Raw genomic sequence first — 24326 nt, forward strand, 5'->3', positions numbered from 1 at the left:
AGCTCCCACCACGTTTCCCTGAAATAGACGGCAGACACTATGGACCACTTTTGTCACGGACACACCTCTTGATGTAAGGTCAATTATAACGATACCCGCTCCCGTAGAGACTCAACAAGGTTGAAGATGGGATGTCCATCGAGTCTATGCCGGCGTGAAAATTTGACAGTGACTGCAGCGGCAGCAGGGCCAAACCCATGTGCTTTCTCATCTTCGTCCTTTTTTCTTTTTCTTTTTGCCACAGATTCCTGCACTTTTAGCGGTAAGCGACCAAAATTTCCAAAAGGTTCGTAGTTTTCTTATAAGACTATCGGTAACTCCTTTTCCGATTATTGGATATGACACGTAAGCTTGATGTTCCTAACTAAGTGCAGCTTTTTCTCGTGGGTGAATAGTCTCACTTGTCATACTTATCTAAGCTCGACTCCTGGAGGCGAGATGACAATTAATACAGCGGACGGGCTAGCCTCAGGTGTCAAGAGAGTCGAGCTTAACGAGCGTTCCATCTAATCATGTAGAGCCTATGAACGACTCTCAAGGTACTCTAACTGGTGGAAGCTTCTGCAGACTGGGTAGGCCTCGTCTAGTGGAAGTTAAGGGGAACAACAATCTGATGGAATCGTTTTCTCGTCGGATAGGGCAATGGATGTGATAAAGACGACATGATATATATGTAAGGCCGGGAAGAATCTTCTTCGTAACAAGTCCCCAGGACCAGTGCTGCTCTCTGTCTAGCAGAAGATTCAAACTCTAGGGCGCACTGATAGAACCAAAAACGATGGTAGATGCTGTAGCGGTGTGGTGCGGTAGTTAGGCAGCATCTGAGGAGCCGCCGGTAGAGGGTGATGACGCAGCCGCGAATGATTAGGACAGGACCTGCACAGATAAAGAGACTTATGCTACTAATCTAATAGTACATAAATTTCACGGTATGCGTTCGAGTTCAAACCAGTGAAAGTTGAAATAAATTGAAAATATTTTCTTGGGAGGGTTTTTAGATCATATGAAAAGTTAACGCTCAGCCCTCCAATTGACGAATCATAACCACAGAGGCTATGTGTGTGGTTGCATGTTCGGTGAATTGGCTAGTCAGAATTCGGCGCTACTATGCAGAAAATACTTTGCATGGACAGATGAGCTCGCACACCCACCTGCTCGCCCTGGCGTGGTGTTCAACGACGACGGTTCCCGGCTTTCAGATTTTGCAAGCAATACAGGTTCTAGTTTTGCCAAATTGTTCTCAAGGCATCTGACCAGGCAGTATAAATGTGGTTTTGTGCGCCAATTGCGCCACATGATGCGGTCAACACACATTAAATCGTTCACACGTTACAATCCCGAGGCCCCCCCTTCCAATGTTCTCCAAGAACCCCACAGGTGTGCGAACCCGTCTAGCTTGACCGTTGGGGGCCAAGCTTGGAGCAGCCCCCCTAACCCCTCAATGTTGCCGGATGGTGGGCTGTCGGTCTAGCGAACGCTATGGCAGACTCCAGTCGCGCTAACAGATAGTCCATGCCAAGAAGTTCCCACAGAATCAGGAACACCAAAGAGACACCTGGGCACAGGACAGCGATGACACCCTGGATCCACCTGTCAGCAGAGCTTATTTCACGACACTTTAACAGTAAGTCTGGGTTAAAGGAAGTTAAACTGCCGAGGCTGGACTTTCTCGAGCAAGGCTGAACCAAAGTTGCGCTGGAAAGCGTTGTCCCAAAGAAGGCCAAAAATTGAGGCTGGTCGAATCTTTGCGTTTTGGAGGTTGACCGGTCAGTATTCTGAAGCGGACTCGTGGACAAGTGCTTCATGGCGGAACGCGGGGCGCCGCGAACGGCTTCTAGAACTTCGACCTCTTTGTCTTGTCGCTATGGCACCAGGTTGGTCGCTTGTACTATGAGGGAATACCCTGACTCGGTCGTTAGGCAAATACCGTAGCGGCGACCATGGGGAAGTTCGATCCATTGCAATGCTCCCTATTTACAAGTACTTTCGAACGAGGCCACCGACCCACTAATAAAATTTCAATCGTCAAACAAATTTACTGGCACAGGTTCGCAAGAGGAGCTGAGATACGTCCGCAGAACAGGAGGTTGACTCTGCAATAGTCTTACGTCAATACCCGACCCGTCACCTGTCGACCAATCTTGCTACCCGCTCTTATTTGCTGCCTGTTTCTAGGTGAACTGGCGAGCCGTGCTGCCAATTCCGCACTCTGCCAACCACTGCGAACCGGAACAAGCCGCTTCTGATCCCGCTTCTCTCCCAGGTCCACTCCGCTGCTATGAAGATCAGAGAATTAGTAAGAGACCCGGTACTCAGTCCTGGTGATCGTTCCTGACACCATATCATCGTTTTATGATGTTCGGTCATGTGGGTAGACACGCCGCTATTTCGACACTACAAGCTTCTAGAACAAATATCTGGAACTTCTGACATTTACTAGCATCCCGACATGTGTCAAAACAGAGGCAAAATCAAGGGAGCGGCTCCCAACACGACTCGACATAAGGTTTGGCCTAGCTGTCCCTAGCAGGAAAATTGCACGTGGGATATCTAGACTAGGCATTTAATCCGGCGAGTTGGTGGATATGCCACTACATATGCAAGTCATAAATTTATTCCACGCGACCGGCCACTCAACCCCCCCAGCCAATAATGTTATCTATAAGGTTCGGGATGATCAGGACCCTGCAGAAGACTGCCGCGTGAGCAGATTAGGTTCACTAGATGCATACGTCTTCTAACGGCTCACGTCACAACCTCTCCATAATGCTATGACCGGCACAGACAAAAGGAGCCATTCGCGTGGAGGCATTTAGAAGCCACCCACAAATCCAACGTTGAAAAAACGGTAGACAGCTAGTACGATGACTGACTTGGTACGGAGGTTGAAGTTTTCAAGGTTCGGCAAATGGAGGTTGCATGGCGTGTAATCCCCTTGGTGCCCACCGAAATATATATAGCATGCTTCGCGACACTTAGAAAATTGTATCTACGTTGAAATAATCTTCAAGAACACTGTGGTACTCTCATATCATATATCATACGTCCGCCTCCGTTTCTAGGGTTCACTCGATGCATTCAGGATACACATCATCAAGCGGCATTATGCCCAGCTTACAATGCATCATACTGTCATTCTTGGCCACTTTCAGTTCATTTACAACAGCAGTACCCTTGAAAGCACATCAAGGTAGCGTGCAAGATATCATTATCAACAAGGATAACACCATAAATGGCACAAATACTCCATCTGTGCCGCTATCGGGGTTCTCTGCCGGTGCTCCTCTTGACATATCCATAGTGAACAACAAGAGTGGAAGCGGTTCCCTAAATGCATACATCACAGGGCGCGATTCCACAGGCGCCGTGGTGTTCCTGTCGCCGTCGGGAGACTGGTACTACCCGGACCCCGAAGGAAGCACGTCACCAATGGAGATATTCGAAGACATGGCATTGCCGCTCAGTGGGTTCGGAGGCTCCAGAACCTTCACCCTGCCGGGATACATCACGGCAGCCCGGATATGGATCGCAGAGGGCGGGCTCAACTTTTACGCCCTCGCCTCCGACGGCACGCAGCTGGTCGAGCCTTCCTTCGCAAACCCTGCAGACCCGTCGGCCATGGTGGACTGGGGCTTCGTGGAGCTGACCTACACCGCCGACGGCATCTGGGCCAACCTCTCCTTCGTCGACTTCGTCAGCATGGTCTTGGGCATGAATCTGAGGTTGGGGAGCGGCGAGGTGCAGGCCCGCAAGGGCCTCAAGGCCGGTGCCGTGGAGAGCATCTGCAAGGCGCTCAACGCGCAGACCGCCGTCGATGGCCAGCCCTGGGGCGACATGTGCATCACTGATGGTTCCGGCAATCCCCTCAGGATCCTGGCGCCTAATATGTATGCCCGTATCAACGGTACAGCCTTCCAGGACTACTTTGATGATTACATCGAACAAGTTGTAAGTTCATATCCCACATTACCGCCGGACGTATGAGGATAATTACTGACCGTATCTCTTCTTCTTTTTTTCAGTGGTCACACTACACAACCCACAACCTGACCATTGACACCCAATCCGGCCCGGGTCTGGTCAACTGCCACGTCGAGGGCGGCTACAACCTGTTCTGCGACGGCGACAACCGAAGCTACTGCAAACCCTCGGCGGCGGACATCTTCGGTTGCAACTCGGGACCGTTCGCTCTTATTGACGGCGACAACGACGTCCACCAGGCCGTTGTGCCGCGCCTCTGCGCCGCCTTCAACCGCGGCACGCTCCTAGGGGCCGGCGGGAACGTGCAGCCGTCACTGGGCAGCGATTCCTACTACCAAACAAGCCCGAACAACCACTACTCGCGCATCGTACATCAGTATGAGGCGGATGGCCTGGGTTATGCGTTCTCCTATGATGACGTAAATCCGAGTGGAGAGAATGAGGCGGGTCTCGTTGCTGGACCGGATCCGAAGTTGCTTGAGATTGTCATCGGGGGCTCTTCGTAGATCGTCTTCTCCACGGCTAGATATCTTTGGAAATTCATCAGCGCAGAGAGTCCAAAGCTATTGGTGGCGACTGAGCTCGGACGACATTCTTTGGTCGTTTTTATGTATATATCATCGCAGATGCATGGTTTGGGATGTTTGTGGCGCATGGGGCGCTTTAGACTCGATTGACTTGCATGTCAGGAGTCACTTGCTGGATATTCTCTTTCGCGATTTTAGACCGCATTTTTGTACTTTTGCTATTATGATATTCATGATGCTGTGCATTAGCTGATTTCGTCTCATTTGCGACGAGAGTTTGATTATATTTCAAGGTTTCAATACATATATTCTCTATACACCCAGGTCTTCTTGTAGTATTGGCAATTCTACTGCTAAGTAGCATGCGAATTGTTGTTTTTAAGGGCCCATTTTTCAATAATCAGTAGTTGTATCAAATGCAACAACAACGTGGGGGCCCCTACAAAGAGGGTATAATATGTATAAAACTTTTTCAAATTCTTTTTATAAATATTTCATGTTTGGTCAATCGTAGCGCGCCTTAAGTACCGTGCCTATTTAGCCCAAAGCTTTATTTAAAACTCGTTCTACGACCAATATGACAGGACAGCAGATGCCGCATTTCTGGTATAAATGGCCGAGATTGCAGAACTATGGATCAATGATTGGTCCTGGGGGGAGACTCCATACCAAGCGGAGCGTCAGAAAATGGTTAGCGTCCGTTACTATTCGGGTCTCCCAGATTACCCTATAGACATGGTGAATTATTACTCCACTGATTGGCCTTGTGATTGGCAAGCCATAAGATGAACCGGATAATAGAGTACAAACTCCCGACATCCTCCGAAATTCCCGAATTGAATGATCTCGGACTACCGGGCCGACATGTAATATTCTAATACTAAACCTGATCCGATCAAGGAATGCGGAGGAATTTTGCTTATATAGATGGTAGTTAATCGGTAGGTACGAAATGTGTGAGCCTTTCGCCTATTCTCTGCTGTCCTTGTGAAGCATACAGAACTCATGCAACATGGCTTTCAAACTCCTCTATTTCAGCCTGCTAGGCTCGCTACTGACAAAATCAGCAATCGCTCAAAGCTCTGAGGAACATCCCTCCCTACCAACATGGAAATGCACCACGTCAGGAGGCTGCGTGCAGCAGAATACATCCGTCGTGTTGGATAAGGACTCCAAATATGCCCGCGGCGCTGCTGGCTCAAGAACGGCGGCTGACTACGCTGCCATGGGAGTTTCCACCTCAGGTAACGCGGTGACTATGTATCACTACGTCAAATCTGGCAACACGCTCAATCCCGTATCCCCGCGCATATACCTCTTAGGTGGCGACGGCAAATACGTTCTGATGAATCTTCTCAACCAAGAGCTCTCCGTAGACGTCGATTACTCAGCTGTCCCGTGCGGAGAGAACGGAGCCTTTTATTTCTCAGAGATGAAAGCCGACGGCGGCGGGTCGTCGGGCGGCGCAGGAGCCGGCCAAGGCTACTGCGACGCGCAATGTCAGGGCTATTGCTGTAACGAGATGGATGTCCTAGAGGCCAATGCGAAAGCGACGGCCATGACTCCACATCCTTGCAGCGGAAACAGCTGCGACAAGAACGGCTGTGGGTACAATCCATATGCGAGCGGACAGCGCAGCCTCTGGGCGACTGGCGGGACTGTCGACACGAGCAAGCCATTCACCGTCGTGACGCGATTCGCGGGGAGTGGTGCCCTAACACAGATCACGCGGCTCTATATACAGAATGGGCGGCAAACCGGCGGCGGAACTATCTCCAGCTGCAACGATGCCGTTGGCGGGCTGGCTGGTATGGGCCAGGCCCTAGGACGAGGAAGTGAGTACCGTCTGTCTTCATGAAACCCCGGACGTCAATTTCCGGACTTGTGGTCAACAAGTAAAATAGGTCATATCACACATGGGTTCTCGAGAAGAGGATGGAATTGAGAGCCTATCTGAACTGATCCAATTTGCTAACCCAAGTCTTATAGTGGTGCTCGCGATGAGTATTTGGAATGACGCTGCACAGCAGATGGCTTGGCTCGATGCCGGTAACAATGGGCCCTGCAATATCGCAGAGAGTACTCCCGCCGCGATTCAGTCTCAGCATCCTGATACTCATGTCGTCTTTTCTAACATTCGATGGGGTGATATTGGATCTACTACCAAAGGATAGGGTTATGGTGGCAACCATTTATATTCTCCCTAGAGGCCGCCTGTTGGTGGACGTGATACGATAAGTAAGCGAATACAATTGCCTTGCGTACGGATATTCCCTAAATTGGTGGGATAAACAAGACTTTGGCTTGCTGGTCGCTGTCTTAACATCTGACTGGACCAGATCGATATTACCCATAACTTACATCGCGACGCTCGCGGCTATATTGTAGGCTCAGCAAAACACCTATAAACAAACGCGAAAAGAGAAACCCTGCGTCGTATTTCGGTCAATCGGTGATTATAATCTGGAACTGTCAATGTAAGTGCAAGGGCGAACGGAAAAAAATGTCTACGAGTAGTTAGCACTGCAATTACTTCCTCTTTCTTTTTCTTCTTCTTTTTTTTTCTTTTTAAATGCCACTGTTCTTTTAGTTGCTCAGCCAACCAAGTTTTCGATTGTCACCTTCCATATAGCACCAAAATACCGTCGACAAATAGTTAAACACTTCCATTTGCAGATCCGGTGCTTTTGCCAAATCAATATCTGTAAATGAATAGCCGCAAGCTCCGTGGGTTTCATTGTCGACCTTTTTTTTTAATTTTTTTTTAGCCCAACATGCTGTGGACTATTCCCTACTGTAATTAACTTCTTTTTTGTTACGAATAAACCTGTGTAAAGGGCTGGGCCTTAGCTTACAGCTCTTGGCGTTCAAGCCACGAAAGGAGCGGCTTGGAGGCTATGTCCCCGTCCATGCTGAAGGTCTTAGAGTTGATTGTGCAAACATAGTGTAGTTGAGAGGTACGCCCCGGGACTTTTGAATATTGGTCATTATAGCTCGTGGCTGAAGTGGTGCAGGAGCTGGGCTTCGCGGGATGCGTCTATGAAGTCTGACTGGATGTAGAGATCCTGCAGTGAGATGGACATTTCTTCCATGGTGGGTGCAGTACATAAGCGCCTGCCAACCGAGATGAACGAGGAGTGAGCAGGTGACTGCAGAAGGTGTAACCTCGCCTACTCCATACTGCCTAGTCTTCACTGCCCTCTGGTGTATTCAATGCAGGCCAGCCGATGTCGTGTAAGTCAGTGAACAGCAACTAGTGCTGCCAAGCCAAGTGGCCCGTGGCACTGGTGAATCAGGATGAGTATCAGATATAGTACATGACGATTCGTACCAGAATGAATCAGAATGAACACCAACGCGAAACGAGGTGCAATGCCCCGCAAGAAAAAGGTTTGCAGCGGTGGGTGGGTCCACCCATTGGTGAGGGGCAAAATTGAAGCATGCCGACGACAAATGGATTTCCAACCATTTCAATTCGGTGTATTGTGAAAGTAATTAAAAAAATATACCCCAGTCATTTGAAAGTCACAAAATGGATAGCTCGCTTTCAACCGTGTTAATCCTGCATGGCGCCGATTTAACGTACAAGGGTCATGAGTATTGAATGTCTTCCAGACAAAGTATAAATTCTGGGGGCCCAACCCCTCCGAGGGATCGTAAAGTGGATTATGACAACATCTTAAACGCTTCTGACAACATCAATAGCATAAGATATTATTGAAGCCTCTGTATACTCGTTCCACGACACCATTCTATCCACCGGCATAATCACTATATCACGTTCGGTTACCATGGCCACGGCACCACCATCAAACCCGATCCTTTTCTATGATATCGCCTCCGGTCCTCCTGTTCACCCATACGCACCTAACCCATGGAAAGCCCGATATGCTCTAAACTTCAAGCGCGCGAACTTCGTCACAGAATGGGTCGACCTCGCCGACGTAACTTCAACCCGCAAAAGTTTAGGCGCAGAGCCTGTGCGCTTCTTCAGTGACGGAGAGCCATTCTACACACTCCCGGCCATCAAAGACAAATCCAGCGACACAGTGGTGGGGGATTCGTTTGACATCGCCGTGTACTTGGACAAGAAACACCCCAGCGGTCCTTTATTGTTTCGCCACTCAATCGGCTTATACGCGGCGTTCAACACTCATATCGACTCCATCTTCCCCACTGCCGCACCTCTGTGCTCCCAGAGCATGCCGTTCAATCCGGAGACTGCGGAGCAGTGCAAGGCTGAGTTCTGCAGGCGGATTGGTGTGAAGACCTGGGATGAGCTTATTGTGCGCGGGGAGGACAGGAGGAAGATCTTGAGTGCGTTTCAGGTCGCCCTGGGGGACGTAGCGAAGTACTTTCGGTTTTCCGACGGTCCTTTTATTGGAGGCAAAGAGGCCGACTATGCCGACATAATTATTGGTGGCTGGTTGATGTTCCTGAGCCAGACCGTGCCCGAGTGGGAGGAGATTCGCACGTGGCATGGTGGGCTTTGGGGTAAGCTGCATGATGGTTTGGAACCGTATAGAGGAACATGGTAATATTCAGGGATGTAGCGCCTGTTGGTTTTGAACATCGATGGTTGAAGCATTGGACGAACAATTTCGAGTGAAGATTGATTACAGTCACTACCTTATAATTGTTTATCCATATACCATCTACACCAGATGCCAATCCAATTCTCGGATTTAGACAAATAAATACCATTAGTAACTGATCAGCGGAGACAATCAAACCACTGTTATTGCATTGTGTAATAGCTACATCTGCCAACTTATCTTTCAATTCAATATCGCGTCTTTTCTCGTTGGTACTAGTGGTCATGTATCATCAATCTGCAGCGTCGTTGTGCCTTGCATAGATCTTTGTTGGCCACGCATAGAGTCATTATGAATATGTTGCGAGAGCTCTGCTGTTAGCGAAAAGGAGCCCAGAAAAACGGAACTGGTGTTTCAAAAGCTCGTTTCCAGCTTGGAGAAGCTGACTGCAACGGCATTCCCAGTATCTCTTTCTGCTCTGCTTGGACCGCAAAGACAGGCATCCGCTGAATCGTGCCGATTGTTAAATTATCTTTCACGTTGAGGATCCATTGTTCTCACCATTATGATTCTTTTTTAACGTTTGATATCGTGTCTCAGAAACCGATGTGCGAAGCAGCATCTGTAGGACTGAAAGTCTCGACACCATTATAGAACGTGATGTAGAGATCGCTCCAAGGAACTGATTGCAATTGAAGTCTTAGGTTTGGAACATTTCCACATCTTCGATGCCAACATCTCCAACCCAATCAGCCATGGTATGCCCAGCGCGGAAGTGCTTTGTCAAGTGGTTCCCTCTTTCGTCCCAGCTGGAAAGTGCTGCTTGGCAGAAGCCGCAGCGACTTTTTAGGTCCTCGCGAGTTTCTTTGAGAATTGCCAAGTCAGGACTCCAGCCGCACCATTTACGACAGCCATGAAACTTGTATAGATGTTGCCACAGATGATCTTTTCTTGTAAAGGTGCGATCTTGGAGACTACGCTCCTCGCATGCTTCAAATTCGTGAGAGACAAAGTGCGTATCGTCTGGACAGACCTGTCCGCAGAATACACATTCAGGGCTATCTTGGTCGATGCGCCAAATGCTGGCCGATTGAGATGCAGCCAGTGGCTTTCCGCATATCCATTTGTCCAATCCAGGCAGGTGGACGGATCTTTCATGGCGGAGCCAGTCGAACCTCTTTTCGAAGACATGGCTACAGAAAGTACATTGGAAGTTGGTCTTCTTAATGCGTCTTGCCTTCAATAAACCTCGTCCCCATGATTGGTCACTGTCTTCCGAGTTGCATGCAGAAGCCGGCCGCGATGGATTGCTGTCTGATTGGTTGTGGGAATAGCTCGAGTACCGGGAATCCGAGGAAGCATATGACGGAAGATGCATAAATAATTCCGTAGAGCTCTCGCTAACCGATAGGCATCGGGGATCAATTGTATTCGCTGCGAGCGGCTCGCATGAGCTTGCTGGGTGGTGAGAACTTTTGAGAGCGTTGTTAATTTGAGACAAAGAGGCAGGCTCTTCTTCAGGAGGAGAATTTTGCCATCTCTGAAGCGGTATTGAGCTGAGAAATGACTCTGGCATTGGAGAGCCGCGAGTAAAAATGTTGTTTTGTGATAGTGCTTTTTCGTTCATGCGTTGACGTCGCCGAGCATTGACAAACCAGTTACCAACTTGAGTCTTACTGAGTCCGGAATGTCCGCCAAGTTCGGCTTTCTCCTCGTCCGTTGGATAAGGATGATCGATATGGTCTGCAAACCAAGTTCTAAGTGGTCGTGTTCTCGCTGTCGACCGTGAACTAGCCTTTTGCTTGCCACTGGCGGCCGTGGAGGTCGGCTCGGCCTGATAGAGCCTACCCCAGGCCATATTTCTTGATCGTCTATCTCTTCATTGAGTCCGTGAAGATGACCAATGACTGGAACCCTAGTCTCAAAATTTGACGCATGTCTCTTTTCCCTTTCCGCCAGGCTACAGTCTCGAAATAATGCCACACAGCTTGAGCATGAAGTGACTGGATTCGGATTCGCTGATGTCGTCTGGAGAATAAGACATTGGAAACGCATGGTCTTGCAGTGGTTGCAAGGCACAGGCGGTCGCTGGGCTCCATTATGGAGTAGAAAGTGATCAATGCCTACGGCAGACGTACTCAGCTCATGAAGCGCTGGACCGGGATCAGGACGCAAGGCTCCATCAATATCATTTTGATTGTTGTTCAAAAGAGGCTCCGAACTCCGAGTCGGAATGACCATAGACCAGTCCGCATCCGGGGAGCTGATTTCAAACGCGGCCTTGCTGTCCCAGCCGATGTAAGGCTCGTCCGAATGTGTGCTCTCCATAGTGGGGCATCTGCTATATGAGATTTATTTGGGGCAATGCTAGCTGACAGGCGGGTAAGAAAGGAAAAAGCAGCACGTGTGAGCTAATCAAGAACGCGTGCTCACTTATGAAAGACGTATGGAGGCTGGTCACGGATGAGGCAGTAGCATGAATTCTCCTCTCGAAGCCGGGAAGTCTTCTGTTGCACCATCGCTGCACTTAAGTTAGCGCATTCGTCGCCCGCAGTGGGTGGATACATAGCGGCCTGTCTTGAGAGGGCGCCTTTTTTCTTTCCAATTACATTTAATTAGGTTAACTAGCTACTTTACCTCGGCTTCAGCCCATCTTTCGAATAACGCAACGCTCTGAATGGAGTGCACCGCTGCCAAGCAGCCCAAACCAAGTTCGAGTGTCTGTGAGATGATAACGTGGCTTGTGAATTTCAAATTCAGTTGTCCTTCCACCTACCTCAACGTCAAACAACTCTTGTGCACAACGCATGCAATTTGTCGTCAGCTCAAGCACCCAGGAATTTATTGTGAATAAGCAGCAATCGTTCTGTCGGTACTGATCATATCATAATGTGGTTCTGTTGCTGCACTGAAGTAGCATTCGAACCACAAATGCAGATCGACTGGCGCGGGTACAATAAGTGTAAGTTGATTGTTCTCTGTTCTGCAAACTCTTGATTTGAACGACAAGCGATGTATGTACCTACCATGTATACTTCAAGAACTACACAAGTTTCCACTGTGTATCAGTAGTCAGAAGGCGTGCTTCTGCCTTTGCAGAGATTTGTTGTAGTGAGAAGGCGTATCTTGCCTCTAGTCTAGGTTAGATTGGTCTAAGTTGGTTGAAAATATGTGGACAGTGGACACACCGGCTTCGCAGCAGCAAGGCATTTACAGCGGCCAGAACCCAGAACCATACAAAGGACAAGCACAGCCTTTTGCGACTCAAACAAGTCACTCATCTCTTCCTCGTAAGAAATCTCTTTTCACCTCTTCCTACTTGTGTGTTTCTTCAGAAACTTCACCTTCCGTAATGTCGGCGCGACGACAACCATTTATTCGGGACGTGCCCAGCAAAGGTGGGTTGGTTCCTTTTGATACCATTGCGGTCACTTCTTTCCATGAAAGTCTCCCTGGTTATAGATCATCTCCACTCATTGAATTACGAGACATTGCAAAAGAACTAGGGCTCAAAGCGGTTTTCCTCAAAGATGAGAGCAATCGTTTTGGCCTGCCGTCTTTCAAGATTCTTGGTGCATCGTGGGGTGCATTTACTGCTATTACGACAAGACTTGTGCTGCCTCTGGATAGCGCCGTTGACCAAGTTGCCTCGGAAGCCAGCAAAGCCGAGCTGGTCCTTTTCGCAGCCACAGACGGAAATCATGGCCGTGCAGTAGCGTACATGGCGAAACTGCTATCTATAGATGCTCGTATATACGTTTCACGAAGTCTAGACGAGTATACGAAGCAAGCTATTCGCGGAGAAGGTGCGCAAGTCATTGTTGTTGCTGGAGACTATGACGACGCTGTACGCAGCGCAGCTCAAACGGCAGGCTCACACCCAGGCGGCGTTTTGGTCCAGGACACATCATTTCCATCGTACGAGGAGACACCTGCAAGAATAGTGGAAGGCTACTCTACTATATTCAGAGAGGCTGATAGGCAGCTGGCAGAGCTGGGTCTAGGGTGCGATGTGGTGTTCAGTCCTGTCGGTGTTGGCTCACTGGCTCATGCCATGCTTCGTCATCACAAGTCGCGGGAGCGATCGCAGCCAACCAAGGTGGTAGCTGTTGAACCTGACACCGCTGCGTGTCTATACAGAAGTCTGCAATCCAAATCAGGCGGCCCAAGCCCGAAGATCCGAACTTCTCACACTATCATGACAGGATTGGATTGTGGTACAGTCTCTTACACGGCTTGGCCCGATCTTCGGTCGTATATTGACACTAGTGTGACTGTTTCCGACTTTGAGGCTCATAACACTGTTCAAGAGCTGCAAGCGAGAGGAATTGAATCAGGACCATGTGGAGCCTCGGGACTCGCAGCACTACGATATCTGGCTCAACATCACCGCGAAAGTCTCGGATTCAATGATCAGACAGTGGTTGTGCTCTTCAACACAGAGGGCAATCGCCCTTACCATGTACCCCACGATGTGTCTAGCGATGATCCGGTCATTTTGACACAAATCCTCACCCAGATTGAATCCACGAATCCCACTCTGTCTGTATCGAGAGGGAGCGGTGAAGGAGCTATTGCAGACTATATGGAGGCCTGGCTACAACATCGTGATATTGAAAGTCATCGCCACGAACTGGTAAAAGGTCGACCTTCGATCATTGGAGTTGTGCAGGGAACGGGATCTGGCCGTAGCCTCATGCTGAATGCTCATACTGACACCGTCAGTCTTGCGGCTTACACTACAGATCCCCTGAGTGGAAATTTGACCGAGAAGAATGGCCTCCCAGCGGTCGTTGGTAGGGGCAGTTTAGACATGAAAGCCGGTTTGGCAGCAGCGATGGTTGCCCTTTCTAATGCGAAGAAAAGACGAGTGCATGGTACTGTCCTCCTGGCCGCCGTCGCCGACGAAGAGGACTCCTCTCGAGGTACCTCGGAAATACTTGCCGCAGGCTGGCGCGCAGATGGTGCTGTCGTGACAGAGCCTACAATGCTTCAATAGGGCACTGGTCACAAGGGCTTCCTATGGGTTGAAGTGGAAATCACCGGAGTGGCTGCCCATGGTTCGCGAGCCGACGTGGGAGTCGACGCGATCCTGAATGCCGGGTCATTTTTGAACTCATTCAAAACCTATGCCGCTGACCTACCGACTGACGACTTTTTAGGACAGGCTTCTGCTCACTGTGGATTGGTTGAAGGAGGTGAAGAGTTATCAAGCTATCCGGCCTCATGCCGGGTTAAGATTGAGTTCAGAACGATACCTGGTCAGCGTTCCGAAGGCATCTTGCAAGACATTACCGCAATGCTGGAGGAACTGGCAACATCCGACCAGATGTTTACTTACAAAAAGCCAAATCTGTTGTTGGAACGCCCGGCGTTCAAGCTCTCTTCTGACAATACTTTTGCCAACGCAGCGATGTCCGCTGCTAGTGAAGCTCTTAGCCGACCAGTCAATCCCCAAGGTCTATCATTCTGGTGTGATGCCGCCTTACTGAATGAAGCTGGCATTCCTAGTGTTGTCTTTGGCCCAAAAGGCGAAGGATTGCATGCCAAAGAAGAATGGGTCGACGCCGAGAGTATCAAAACGACGACTGTGATGCTGGATGCCTTGATTGCTGACTTCTGCAATCAATAGCTGCTGTTTATCTCATGATGTCGGGTTGGGGAGTGGGGATGTTGCATTGCGAGATCAAAAGGCTGCCTTTCAAGATTAGCTGTCGAGTCATTCTAAGCCGCATGGGGGCCAAGGTCCCAGCCCGCAAGCGCATCTGCCACCAATTTGGATTGAACGATCTGGCATCTCCCGCCACATTTATGGTACAGTACGGCGACCAATCACAATTCTCGTACATCTCGCACCACCAACATGTACATATAAGGATGCATATTAGCTCTCATACGTGATTAGACCACTGGTTGCATATATCCAGGCACGACGGCAATACGAACATTCAACCCCAGGTTGTGATACCCTTCCATGCGACTGCTGTCTTCATCAACAGCGCAACCCCTGGTTCTTTTTGTAATATTGTTGATACTTGATCTTTTCCATAGCACGTTCCGGTCGGTATAGTGGCCCACCGCGATGGCGTCTATACACTCCCATCCTTGTGACATCTACAGTCACCAAATCTCTCCGGAACTCGCTCAGCCCTTCCGGCGGTGCTATTGCCGGGATATTTGTGGGCACTGTGTTCCTGTTGCTCCTGCCCATGAGCGTAGGCTACTTATTTAGCCGGTGCTAAAACAAATGACAAGACCAACAAAATACGCTAGTTGTGATCTCGTCTCAATCCGAGTTGAAGGATTCGGCACCAGTCCCACAGCAGCAGTCTATCCAGGAAGTGCAGGAATAAGCAGTCGAGGTTATTCTTGAACTAGTCGTGTGTTGTCTGCAGACTTCCATGCCGTTTTCTATTACTAATAACTTTCAGTCATATAGTCCAAGGACTCGAGCTAATTATTTAATTCCACATCGGGCTTTCCATGCTCTAGAAAGTCAAAGAGAAAATCCTTCCAAGTCCAAATTGGCCCCTTGCACTGTGATGCTCTGCTTGTAGTCCCACTGAAGGGCGTATATTGGTAGTCATGACTATTCAGGTAGCGACAGTTATACAATAATTACATACGCTATGTTTGAGTAGATTATACCAGACCACAACCCCAAATCTGTCATCCCCAAGCCTTATGGGCGTTACCCCGAAACCCATGACCCGACTTGATCAATCAATGGCAGACCATCCAAAACTTTTCATGTCCATCAAGGAGGTAAGCCAAAGCCTTCTCTCCTCTCCAATTTCTTATAGCATGAACAAGGCCGCAGTCATGGCAAGAACAGCGGCGGAGATCATGCCACCAGCAGCCTCGATTCTACCGGCAAACGAGGCGGCAGTAGTAGTCGAAGATGCAGCGTTACCAGTGGTGGTTTTGCCATCAGTTGAAGCTATGTATATGTTAGAACAAACGTGAACACGACGGTGATAATGATTCAAGAAACTCACCTTGAGTCAGAGAAGAGCAAGTGCTCATGAGAGTGGAGTTTGCCATGAGAGCATCAAGCTTGGTCTGAGCCTTTGCAGCGGCGGCAGTGAACTTGTCGATCTTGGTTTGGTTGCCTTGTAACCTGTAAGCATACGTTCCATGCCGAAATAGCAAATGAGGTCACATACCATCGAACTTGGCCTGCAGAGCAGTGGTGTTGCTAACCGTGGCGATCTCCTTCTGAAGCTTAGACATTGTCTTGCAATCATCGACGGTGGCCTGGACAGAGCAGAAATCGGTCAAGGTCGTATTGGAGGTCATGTCGGCCAGCTTGGTAGCCTTGGCACTAGCCTTGGCCTTGAAAGCATCGATCTTAGTGGCGTTATTCTTTAGACGGAAAAATCGTGAGTTAGCTACAATCCCCTCTTAACATTGTCGAGAATAATGCTTACATCGAATTTGGCAGCAAGCTTGGTGTCATTTGCGGCGGTGGCAATATCCTTCTCCCAGCTCTGAATCTGGTCGCAAGAATCAACGGCCTCTGCATGGGCTTGGATGACGGCACAATCGCTCATGAGTGTGCTGTTGGACGAGAGTGTATCCAGCTGGGTCTGCTTGTCGGCTGCCTTTGCCTTGAAGGCATCGATGGCAGTCTGGTTGTTGTCAAACTTGTCAGCAAGCTTGGTCTCGTTGGTAGCAAGCTCAACCTGATTGCTAAGCTTGGCATACTCCTTGCACTGAGACTTGACGCTGGTAGTGCCATTCTTGCCCTTGGCCGAGACCGCAGCGGCGAGGAGGAAGGAGACGAAAACGTTGGTCAACTGCATTTTTACGGCTTGACTGTTTGGATGAACTTGGTGGAGATAAAGTGAGTGGAGATAATCCCAAAGAAGGTTGAAAACAAGCTTGTTATGTAAAATAAGAGTCGAACCGGCGACGAAGAAGCAGAATAATGATGTACAGAGAATGAAATGAGTTCAACTCTTGGGATCTTGGTTGCTGAATGATGATGATGATGATGGTAATAGAAAATTGTATAAGCCTCATGAGATTGTCGCAGTCTTATAGACTTGCCCCTCGATGAAGTCCGCGTCAGCAGTTTGATCATGATTGCTAGCAGCGACGGCCACGAACAGAATTGGGTGGCAGAATGGATACCATCCCATCTAACAAGTTTCAGTGTTCATGGTGACAAGTGCGTTTCGTCTTGGGAGTGTCTATTTTTCGTTGTTGAGTATGAGATAGGTGGTAGAAGCGCTAACAGCCATGACGGTGGTATTCTATTGGGACCCTGTCGTCCGTTCTCGAACCTCTCTGAACCAGATGAAGCATTCAATGATCCACAGTCTTGGCGCAAGTCCAATCACTAGGCCCCGAGAGAATCACTTGCGACGAAAGTCGACGAAGTCTCTGGCGGATTCCGTGCAGCGCGAGCCAATCAGTGCGCACAGGGTCTGAAGTTGTGGTGTTTCAGAGTGGACGTTGAAAACACCGCAAATCCCAGCTTTGGGCAGGTTGTGGGGTAGACACCGACTACCGCAGGCTATTATAAGCCACAGACTCCACACTCTTGGAACCCGTAACGACTCAACTGCCGGGTATTGCTTCAATGTGACTTGACTTCTTACCGATACCATTTGTGCCTTGTCTCCGTATGCAGCGCATGGCTTGCAAAGATCTACGGATGAGCCTGCCCAGCCTGTCAGTTTGCGGGGTTGAATCAAAGAAACACAAAGCGGGTCGGACAATCTTGATGCAGCGGCCTGCGCAAAATATAGCATCAGCGTATGATGCGCGTCAGGGTTTATTCACTCTTCCATCATGGAGTTGTAGCAGTTTATCGCATCATTGATAGACTGTAAACAACTCACTAAAACATTTATCATCATGACCCAGGGCCGTTGCCTTTTATTCCGCTCGTCTCGAAAAGCGCTCACGGTATGTGGGGGCTCAGATAGGTCTCGTAGCCGGAGTTGACCGTCGTACCTCTAACGACTTCAGACGACTTTGAGACTAAGATATGGATCTTGGTTATCGGTTCCTGGCGCGTTCATTGTGAATCCGTCCTCCATATAGAACTACCACGTGGTCAACGAACTGGACTCATGTAACATTCACCATGATGGGTTAGAATAATGCTAAAAGTAGCGTCTTCACGGGCCCCGCGGATGCGTTCGTCCTCCAGCTGGGGTCTGAAATCCGAAAATGGTTATTGAAAGTCAACTGCTCCACATGTTTGCTCCTACGATTTGGAACCTGGACTGGACCAATCTGATCATGCCTTGAACCTCAAGTATCGTTAATATTTCAATGATATGTCTTGGCATCTGTTCTTGCCGACAATCGAAGAAGAACACGGACCGTTTGTTGGAGACGAGTCCGAAGCTGAGCAAAACTTTTTTAACCTTGTGAATTCAGACGACGCGTAATACCTAATTACGTCGCGGAGACACAGAAGAACCGTCCCTCGGGTAGATGAAAAATGCCGCCGCTGCTCAGGCGTACCTCGTCACTGCTCATCTGAGTCGTCTTCCATCGCGACAGTCAGGCTTGATCAGTTTGAGATGCGCAGTTTAGCGCTCGCCACAACTTTGCTGGTGGTCTCTCTATCCCCTGCCGTTGACCCACCTTGGCCAAACAGGACTGCATCTAGAATTGATTTTGTTTTTCACCATGAGACATGAGTCGCCGGCCTACTCGACCTTAACGTCGACTATGCTCAACCCTCCTTTCCTCCGTCTGTATTACACATTATCCCACAGTAAAAATGCCGCATAATAATACACGCAAAATATCACAAGGACTTACACTCGTTCCAATAGAACACCTACTTAGAAGCTAATGGGCGGCTAGGCCAGGCCAGCCTAAGTATTACACCCATACGAAACTGTCTTATGCAAGGATGTTTAAATGGATGCGATATCCATGTTGAGATATAAACTGTTTCCATGCTCTGCTCGGTGAAACCTAACATACATGATTCCCCTGATGTCTTCGTTCTTCATGACAAAGGGCAAGAAGCTAAGCAAAAAACAGTGCAACCTCGGCTCCTTGCAAGTTCTGAAACGGCGTCCTTGTCTCCTCTGTCCATGGTCTATTGTTACGACTTTCCAGTTGTTCAAACTTTCGAAGAATAATGACCATCACATACGCCACTTCCACAAAGGCAAGACGATAACCTGGGCATATGCGTGGACCACCACCGAATGGCGTGTGCCCCCAAGCGAACTTGGAGGTTTCCCACATCTCCGACCAGAATGCATCATCGTCCTCTCCCCAGAAGGCTTTATCTCGCAATATGCATCTGAAATTCATCTCAACGGTGTCTTCTTTTTGTAGGTAGAGAGGAAACCTCTCGCCTTTTCCTCCGCCGCTGGAAATACTGCCTTGTTAATACATCGTCGATGGATCATGTTCGAGCTTAGTGAGACTGTGAGTTCACGAATCACATTTTTCAGATGTTAATACGATTTCATCAGCCCATATTGATTGACGCATATTTGTGAGCGGTATCCTCTCCCTGAGCTTCGCCCAAGCCTGCGATTTTCTAGAGAAATGAAAGACATTTCTAAGAAAAATAGCCGCTCCGTCGTGGCCGGGATTGAAGATGTTCTGCATCTGAAGCTGGAGCTGGAGACTGTCTGATATTTTAACACCATCTCGTCGATTTGCCGAAGACATCCTTTCTTGTCGCCGAGCTCCATCGTCTTGCCTTTCCCCATTGAACCAGCGCTTCATCGACGCGTTTGTCGAGGATATTGTGACCTGTGTTACTATCAGGCCACCACTTCGGGTCACGGTGCAGAATAACTGACTTCGACCAAGCATAAGCCGCACTCGACAGCCTCTCGTGAGTATCAAATTCTGCATCCATCAATTCCTGGTGGGCATCTGGCGAAGCTAGTGCGCCTAGGGAATCCCCCAATATAAACTCGCTTGTCATGTCCACGCTCTGCGATGGATTCGTCAGCACACAGCCATAGAATCAAAACAGACACGCTTACCAGATCTTAGAACAATGGTATCAAGCCCACTGTTAATGCATCACGACGCCCCAGCTCCATAAGCGCCCCGAAATAGCCCGCGAGGCCCGCGATTCCCGAAATTGGCTGTATGGACAACACCCAATGGGGCCTTGAGAAGATTTCAGCGTACGACACATTTATATCTTTCAACGACATTGCAACCGTCAGCCTGAAGGTACTGAGGGTCTGAGCGGATATTTTCAACAACACAATGATCCAAGTACGTTGCATGGACGTACTTCGTAGTTTCAAGGTCGATAGTCTCAATCTTAGGTTTGCCCAGAGGGTAGGCTCATTATACCTTGCAATACCTCTGGAGGAGTTGCTGATTTAAATTGAAAAGCGCCATGCTTCGGAAGATTCCCTTCGGAGGCGAAGTAGGTCATTTCCAGAAGAAGGGGTCTTTGTGGGGGGACTTTGGTGGCCATTGACAGGCATTTGTGCGCATTATGGCCTGTCATATAGAGCCATGCTTTGATCCACAAATAAGAAGCATGAGCAACCCACAAATCCAGAAGTATTCAATCGATGAGAGATGGAGACAAGAAAGGCAGTCGGTGTCTGCATGACATAAGGTAGCCTTTCTCGAAGATAATCGGTAGTATACGTGACTTAAGCTAGGCAGTTGTTGATGTAAATATCAGCGGCCATGGACTTTGAGTACCAAATTGGTGTGCGGAGTTTGAGTCGCTATCTAAACTCTTGGGCTTGATATCCAAGTTGTTACAGCTAGGTGACTTCAATGTTGTTGATCGGCACGACTTCTGTGACTCCTTGGTGCCTATATAAGGGGTCAACCCCCCTCGTGTAGCAGTTGGATGTCAACTCGATACGTGGGCTCTTTGACGATATCTAGATGTCATATTTTATGCCCCAAATGTACCGCAGAAAGTGCTGGATAGGAATCCTGCAACGGTATCGACATCAGAACTAAAACTCCTTCGTGAGTAGTATTGCATGTATGAAGCATAGCCTAGACTAGATAAATTCCGCCCTCGCTCACATCAACAATACTACCTCAACCAATCCTAGAACTCTTGCCATCATCCATAATACCACATCCTTTTCAGTTACCATTGGCAGAAAATGATCTTTATCTAAACCTTGATGATGCATCTAGACTGGGCTAACCCTGCAAACAGCCATTTCGAGAATTTTACAGCATCGCGAGCAACTTATGTCAGACGTCTGGTGCACCGTAAAAATGAGAACCCTAAGGCTCGAAGAAGACCTCCGAGTAATTAAGTAGCGGGTGTGCAATCGCAAGGCCCCGTTGAACTAAGCGATGGGCTGATAAATACCACTAGAGCAGCGGCGTATGCAGCAGTCGCGGCGAAAACTTGATCCCTCTTTGCATTCGTCAGGACACGAACACGCAGATCAAACAAGATTATCCACACTGCAACCATGCCCAGTTGGACGTACGGCATGTTCTGCATAAAATAGAGTGACTTGGTGGATCCGAACAGAACTATCGCGGAAAAGATGCAGCATAGCACGGCAACGATTTTGGCAAGAGACCGCTCTGGTACTATGTCTGAGGAGGTGTCACCGTTACCTGACTGCGCCATCAGTAGTTTACATCTCTTAACCAAATCGGCAGATTTGGATCTCACCTGGAGGACTCCGCCAAAGCAATAGAGAATAAATATCGATAGTCGATCCTGGTTCGCGGGAACTTTTAAGGCCACCAAGTCATCGACATCCTCGTACCGTTTCTCGGTGTGGCCCCAGAGCTATGGATGAGTATGCCCTGACTCCTTACCTAACACCAATTGCGCATCCGTTTCACTGTCGTTCGTGCTGGTCTCTCTAAGTTTAGAAGGACCTGATGCCTGGCCAGTGCTTCGTCTGTGGAGCGTTAGCCCAAGATCGAAACTATTTTACCAACATATACGATACTTCTCCAGTCTATCTCTGATATTCATAGTCAATTCCTGTCATCGACTCAACCGCTTGCCTCTTCAAGCGAACTTCCTAATTCTTCTAGAAATGGAACACCGGGAGATTCTAGCTCAACAAAGCTCACGGCTGTGTTCTATGTCCTCCCTGGGCTGCCATGCAACGTCGTCTTGGGCCGCGACCTTGTTGAAACTACGAATGCTTTTAATCTTTGCTCAGACCTCAAGGCGCCCGAGGGAACCCAGCTCAGTATCCTGGCCCAACTGACATCATTGTCGATCGGCAGAGTCGCGGAGTTCCTAACAATGCTACTAATGAAGCCAGATCCAGCCACAGATGTGCATGACCACATCGAGAGGCGTGAATGTGCGAGGCATGCCTATTGGTACCGTATATCGCAGCTGGAAGAATACATTGAGCGGTCTACTGGCTCGATCCGAGAACAGCACCAGGCGGAAATGAAGAGTTTAGAGACAGAATGGGAAATAGAGCATATCAACTGCCAGTTCTATACTCAAGCATAAGTGGTGATAGTTCTACCAGGTGCGGGATAATTTATGCTTTGCGCCGGCCTTGATGAGTGACGCACCGCGCAAATATGAAGTGTTGGCAGTGCATGACGACTACGAACTTGGTACTATAGGCAGATCAGTGAGTAAACAGTACTATACTTGATGAGTTTCTAACGCAGACTATACATGAATATGGCACGTCGCTAAATCATGCCAAAGCTTAAATGGAGCATGCACGAGGCAAGTCACTACGAGTCCGATCTACCAGTATAGGTAGGGCGTTGACCCCGCGTTGCGCCCTGCGATTTGGCAATTACAGGCGTCGGCGCTGAAAGCATATTCCAATCTCTACTTCGGGACGAAGGCGTGATAAGCACAGCAACCAGCATCTTCAAGGTGACGGAGAGAATTCAATTAAGACACCCAGTCACAAGGAAGCACGGCCTCGGACCAGCCACCATTCTTGCGGTTCTCGCGAGCGCTGCCCAACTTCTGACGCGGAGCACACCATGGCAGCAGGGAAGTCTGACAGCGCCGACGCAGTGCCGCAGTCGGAGCAACTGAACAAGAGAAAAATGATCGAGTTCTACAATTCTTATATCCGAGCCATCAACGAGGGGCCCTCAGAGGCGGCTCTTTCACGGTTTGTGCGACCGGAAGTCACCCACAACTCCAAGGGCATGCCTCTATCGCGGTACATCTCGCTCATCACCGACACCAGCGTGGCTTTCCACGACATGCTCGCGCATATCGTCGACTTGCTTGTAGACGAGGAGCTGCAGCTTATCGCGGCCAAGATTGAGTGGTCGGGAACTCTCATAACGCCGCTGAGGGGAGTTGAGCCGAATGGGCAATCAACGAGGTTTTCGGAGATGGTGCACTATCAGCTCGAGTCAGGATTGATTGCGCAAGTCTGGTCCGTCGTTGATTGGGACTCATTCGCATCGCAGACGAACTGATAGTCTATACTTGAATCGGTAGCTACTTTGTTTGAAATCATCACGATTACACTAGGATAGATTTGTCGAGCTTTCACACTGCCTATTGCAACAATAGCCGTCTGGGTAGATGGCGCATCATGGCCAAGATAGTGGTATGTGGGTGCAACGCTGGGCTTGGCGACAAGAACTACTTTGACGCCTGGAGATGACCAACCAGGCGGAGAAATCTCAATTGAACGGTGAGTTGATGTACCACCATGCCGGGGATGAATTGCCACCTGCCTGAGCGTGTACTTTGTAGAGCTGGATCTGGAATCGGAAATGACATTCCTTCAGAGCGTGCCTGAGGATACACGCAGTGACTAGCTTTTGATCTGCTTGGTAGTGGTAGCTGTTGGGGCGGGCTTCTTATTTAGCTCTTCACTACTCCGTGCCAACCATGCCGTCTATGGGTGGAGCTCCAACGTATTACTGTAATGGCGAATGTATGTAGCTTGAACTTTAAATGCCCGTTTTGCCACTAATCTGACTCGGTCATTCTTCTTTCTGATGATGCGGAGAACCATCACATTCAACTTGTAGATACGGACTTTGAGCAACGGTCCTTGGATCAAATCTAATTGAGCAAGTCATGGCAGCAAACGGCGTGGTGTAGGTTCGTCATTCCCAACGGCCGAGCTAATAAAACGACTTGAGCCCTCTCAAACTCCACGGAGATTGCTGCTCAACCGCCCGTCACCTAAAGCCAAGAATCCAGTGCGTAACTTAAGTGTGAAGTGTGTGTGAGTGAGTGAGTGAGCGTATGTGCGTGCAGCCAATCAACCCTGTTCTACTTGGTCCACGGGAGGAAGCATGCTGCCTCTCCGACCATCCCCCTCCCACGCTGGGGCAACTATTCGACTACAGCCCATGGCCAATCAACGGT

The 24326-nt window shown here is 49.0% G+C and overlaps 9 protein-coding genes across 9 annotated transcripts; 5 read left to right on the plus strand and 4 right to left on the minus strand.

Moving 5' to 3' along the window:
• Positions 1–3105: 3105 nt before the first annotated feature.
• BKA67DRAFT_528245 (glucanase B) lies at positions 3106–4487 on the plus strand (the record flags this gene model as incomplete). Its single annotated transcript, XM_046098935.1, has 2 exons — positions 3106–3948; positions 4023–4487. 2 exons carry the CDS (start codon positions 3106–3108, stop codon positions 4485–4487), a joined length of 1308 nt encoding a protein of 435 aa, XP_045951056.1.
• Positions 4488–5592: 1105 nt separating this feature from the next.
• BKA67DRAFT_489666 (glycoside hydrolase family 7 protein) lies at positions 5593–6676 on the plus strand (the record flags this gene model as incomplete). The annotated part of the gene is made up of 2 exons (XM_046096963.1): positions 5593–6343; positions 6498–6676. Coding segments are annotated over 2 exons (930 nt in total), but the record flags the coding sequence as incomplete, so codon positions are not given.
• Positions 6677–7992: 1316 nt separating this feature from the next.
• Positions 7993–9229, plus strand: BKA67DRAFT_588197 (uncharacterized protein). Its single transcript, XM_046104366.1, has one exon. It carries the CDS (start codon positions 8300–8302, stop codon positions 9044–9046), a length of 747 nt encoding a protein of 248 aa, XP_045951058.1. The 5' UTR covers positions 7993–8299; the 3' UTR covers positions 9047–9229.
• Positions 9230–9767: 538 nt separating this feature from the next.
• BKA67DRAFT_506012 (uncharacterized protein) lies at positions 9768–11164 on the minus strand (the record flags this gene model as incomplete). The annotated part of the gene is made up of 2 exons (XM_046097126.1): positions 9768–10871; positions 10892–11164. Coding segments are annotated over 2 exons (1377 nt in total), but the record flags the coding sequence as incomplete, so codon positions are not given.
• Positions 11165–12395: 1231 nt separating this feature from the next.
• Positions 12396–14675, plus strand: BKA67DRAFT_665367 (diaminopropionate ammonia-lyase; the record flags this gene model as incomplete). Its single annotated transcript, XM_046108543.1, has 2 exons — positions 12396–14015; positions 14043–14675. The coding sequence occupies 2 exons, from the start codon at positions 12396–12398 to the stop codon at positions 14673–14675; spliced, it is 2253 nt and encodes a 750-aa protein (XP_045951060.1).
• A 1165-nt stretch (positions 14676–15840) lies between these two features.
• On the minus strand, positions 15841–16848 carry BKA67DRAFT_665368 (uncharacterized protein; the record flags this gene model as incomplete). The annotated part of the gene is made up of 4 exons (XM_046108544.1): positions 15841–15983; positions 16042–16155; positions 16210–16408; positions 16474–16848. 4 exons carry the CDS (start codon positions 16846–16848, stop codon positions 15841–15843), a joined length of 831 nt encoding a protein of 276 aa, XP_045951061.1.
• Positions 16849–19042: 2194 nt separating this feature from the next.
• BKA67DRAFT_651901 (cytochrome P450) lies at positions 19043–20299 on the minus strand (the record flags this gene model as incomplete). Its single annotated transcript, XM_046106089.1, has 3 exons — positions 20026–20299; positions 19678–19973; positions 19043–19403 (listed from the first exon to the last, which is right to left on the minus strand). The coding sequence occupies exons 2-3, from the start codon at positions 19962–19964 to the stop codon at positions 19043–19045; spliced, it is 648 nt and encodes a 215-aa protein (XP_045951062.1). The 5' UTR covers positions 19965–19973; positions 20026–20299.
• On the minus strand, positions 19785–20299 carry BKA67DRAFT_588206 (uncharacterized protein). Its single transcript, XM_046104367.1, has 2 exons — positions 20026–20299; positions 19785–19973 (listed from the first exon to the last, which is right to left on the minus strand). The coding sequence occupies exon 1, from the start codon at positions 20275–20277 to the stop codon at positions 20032–20034; it is 246 nt and encodes an 81-aa protein (XP_045951063.1). The 5' UTR covers positions 20278–20299; the 3' UTR covers positions 19785–19973; positions 20026–20031.
• A 2670-nt stretch (positions 20300–22969) lies between these two features.
• Positions 22970–23419, plus strand: BKA67DRAFT_542520 (uncharacterized protein; the record flags this gene model as incomplete). Its single annotated transcript, XM_046101121.1, has 1 exon — positions 22970–23419. One exon carries the CDS (start codon positions 22970–22972, stop codon positions 23417–23419), a length of 450 nt encoding a protein of 149 aa, XP_045951064.1.
• Positions 23420–24326: the final 907 nt, after the last annotated feature.

The sequence above is a fragment of the Truncatella angustata genome (assembly GCF_020726525.1).
Source record: "Truncatella angustata strain MPI-SDFR-AT-0073 chromosome Unknown BKA67scaffold_14, whole genome shotgun sequence".
In the NCBI taxonomy this organism is placed as follows: Eukaryota; Fungi; Ascomycota; class Sordariomycetes; order Amphisphaeriales; family Sporocadaceae; genus Truncatella; species Truncatella angustata.

Bases quoted from the DNA above. Each gene is read 5' to 3' on its own strand.
- BKA67DRAFT_588197 (XM_046104366.1), top strand. From the start codon at position 8,300: ATGGCCACGGCACCACCATCAAACCCGATCCTTTTCTATGATATCGCC.
- BKA67DRAFT_588206 (XM_046104367.1), bottom strand. From the start codon at position 20,277: ATGCAACGTACTTGGATCATTGTGTTGTTGAAAATATCCGCTCAGACC.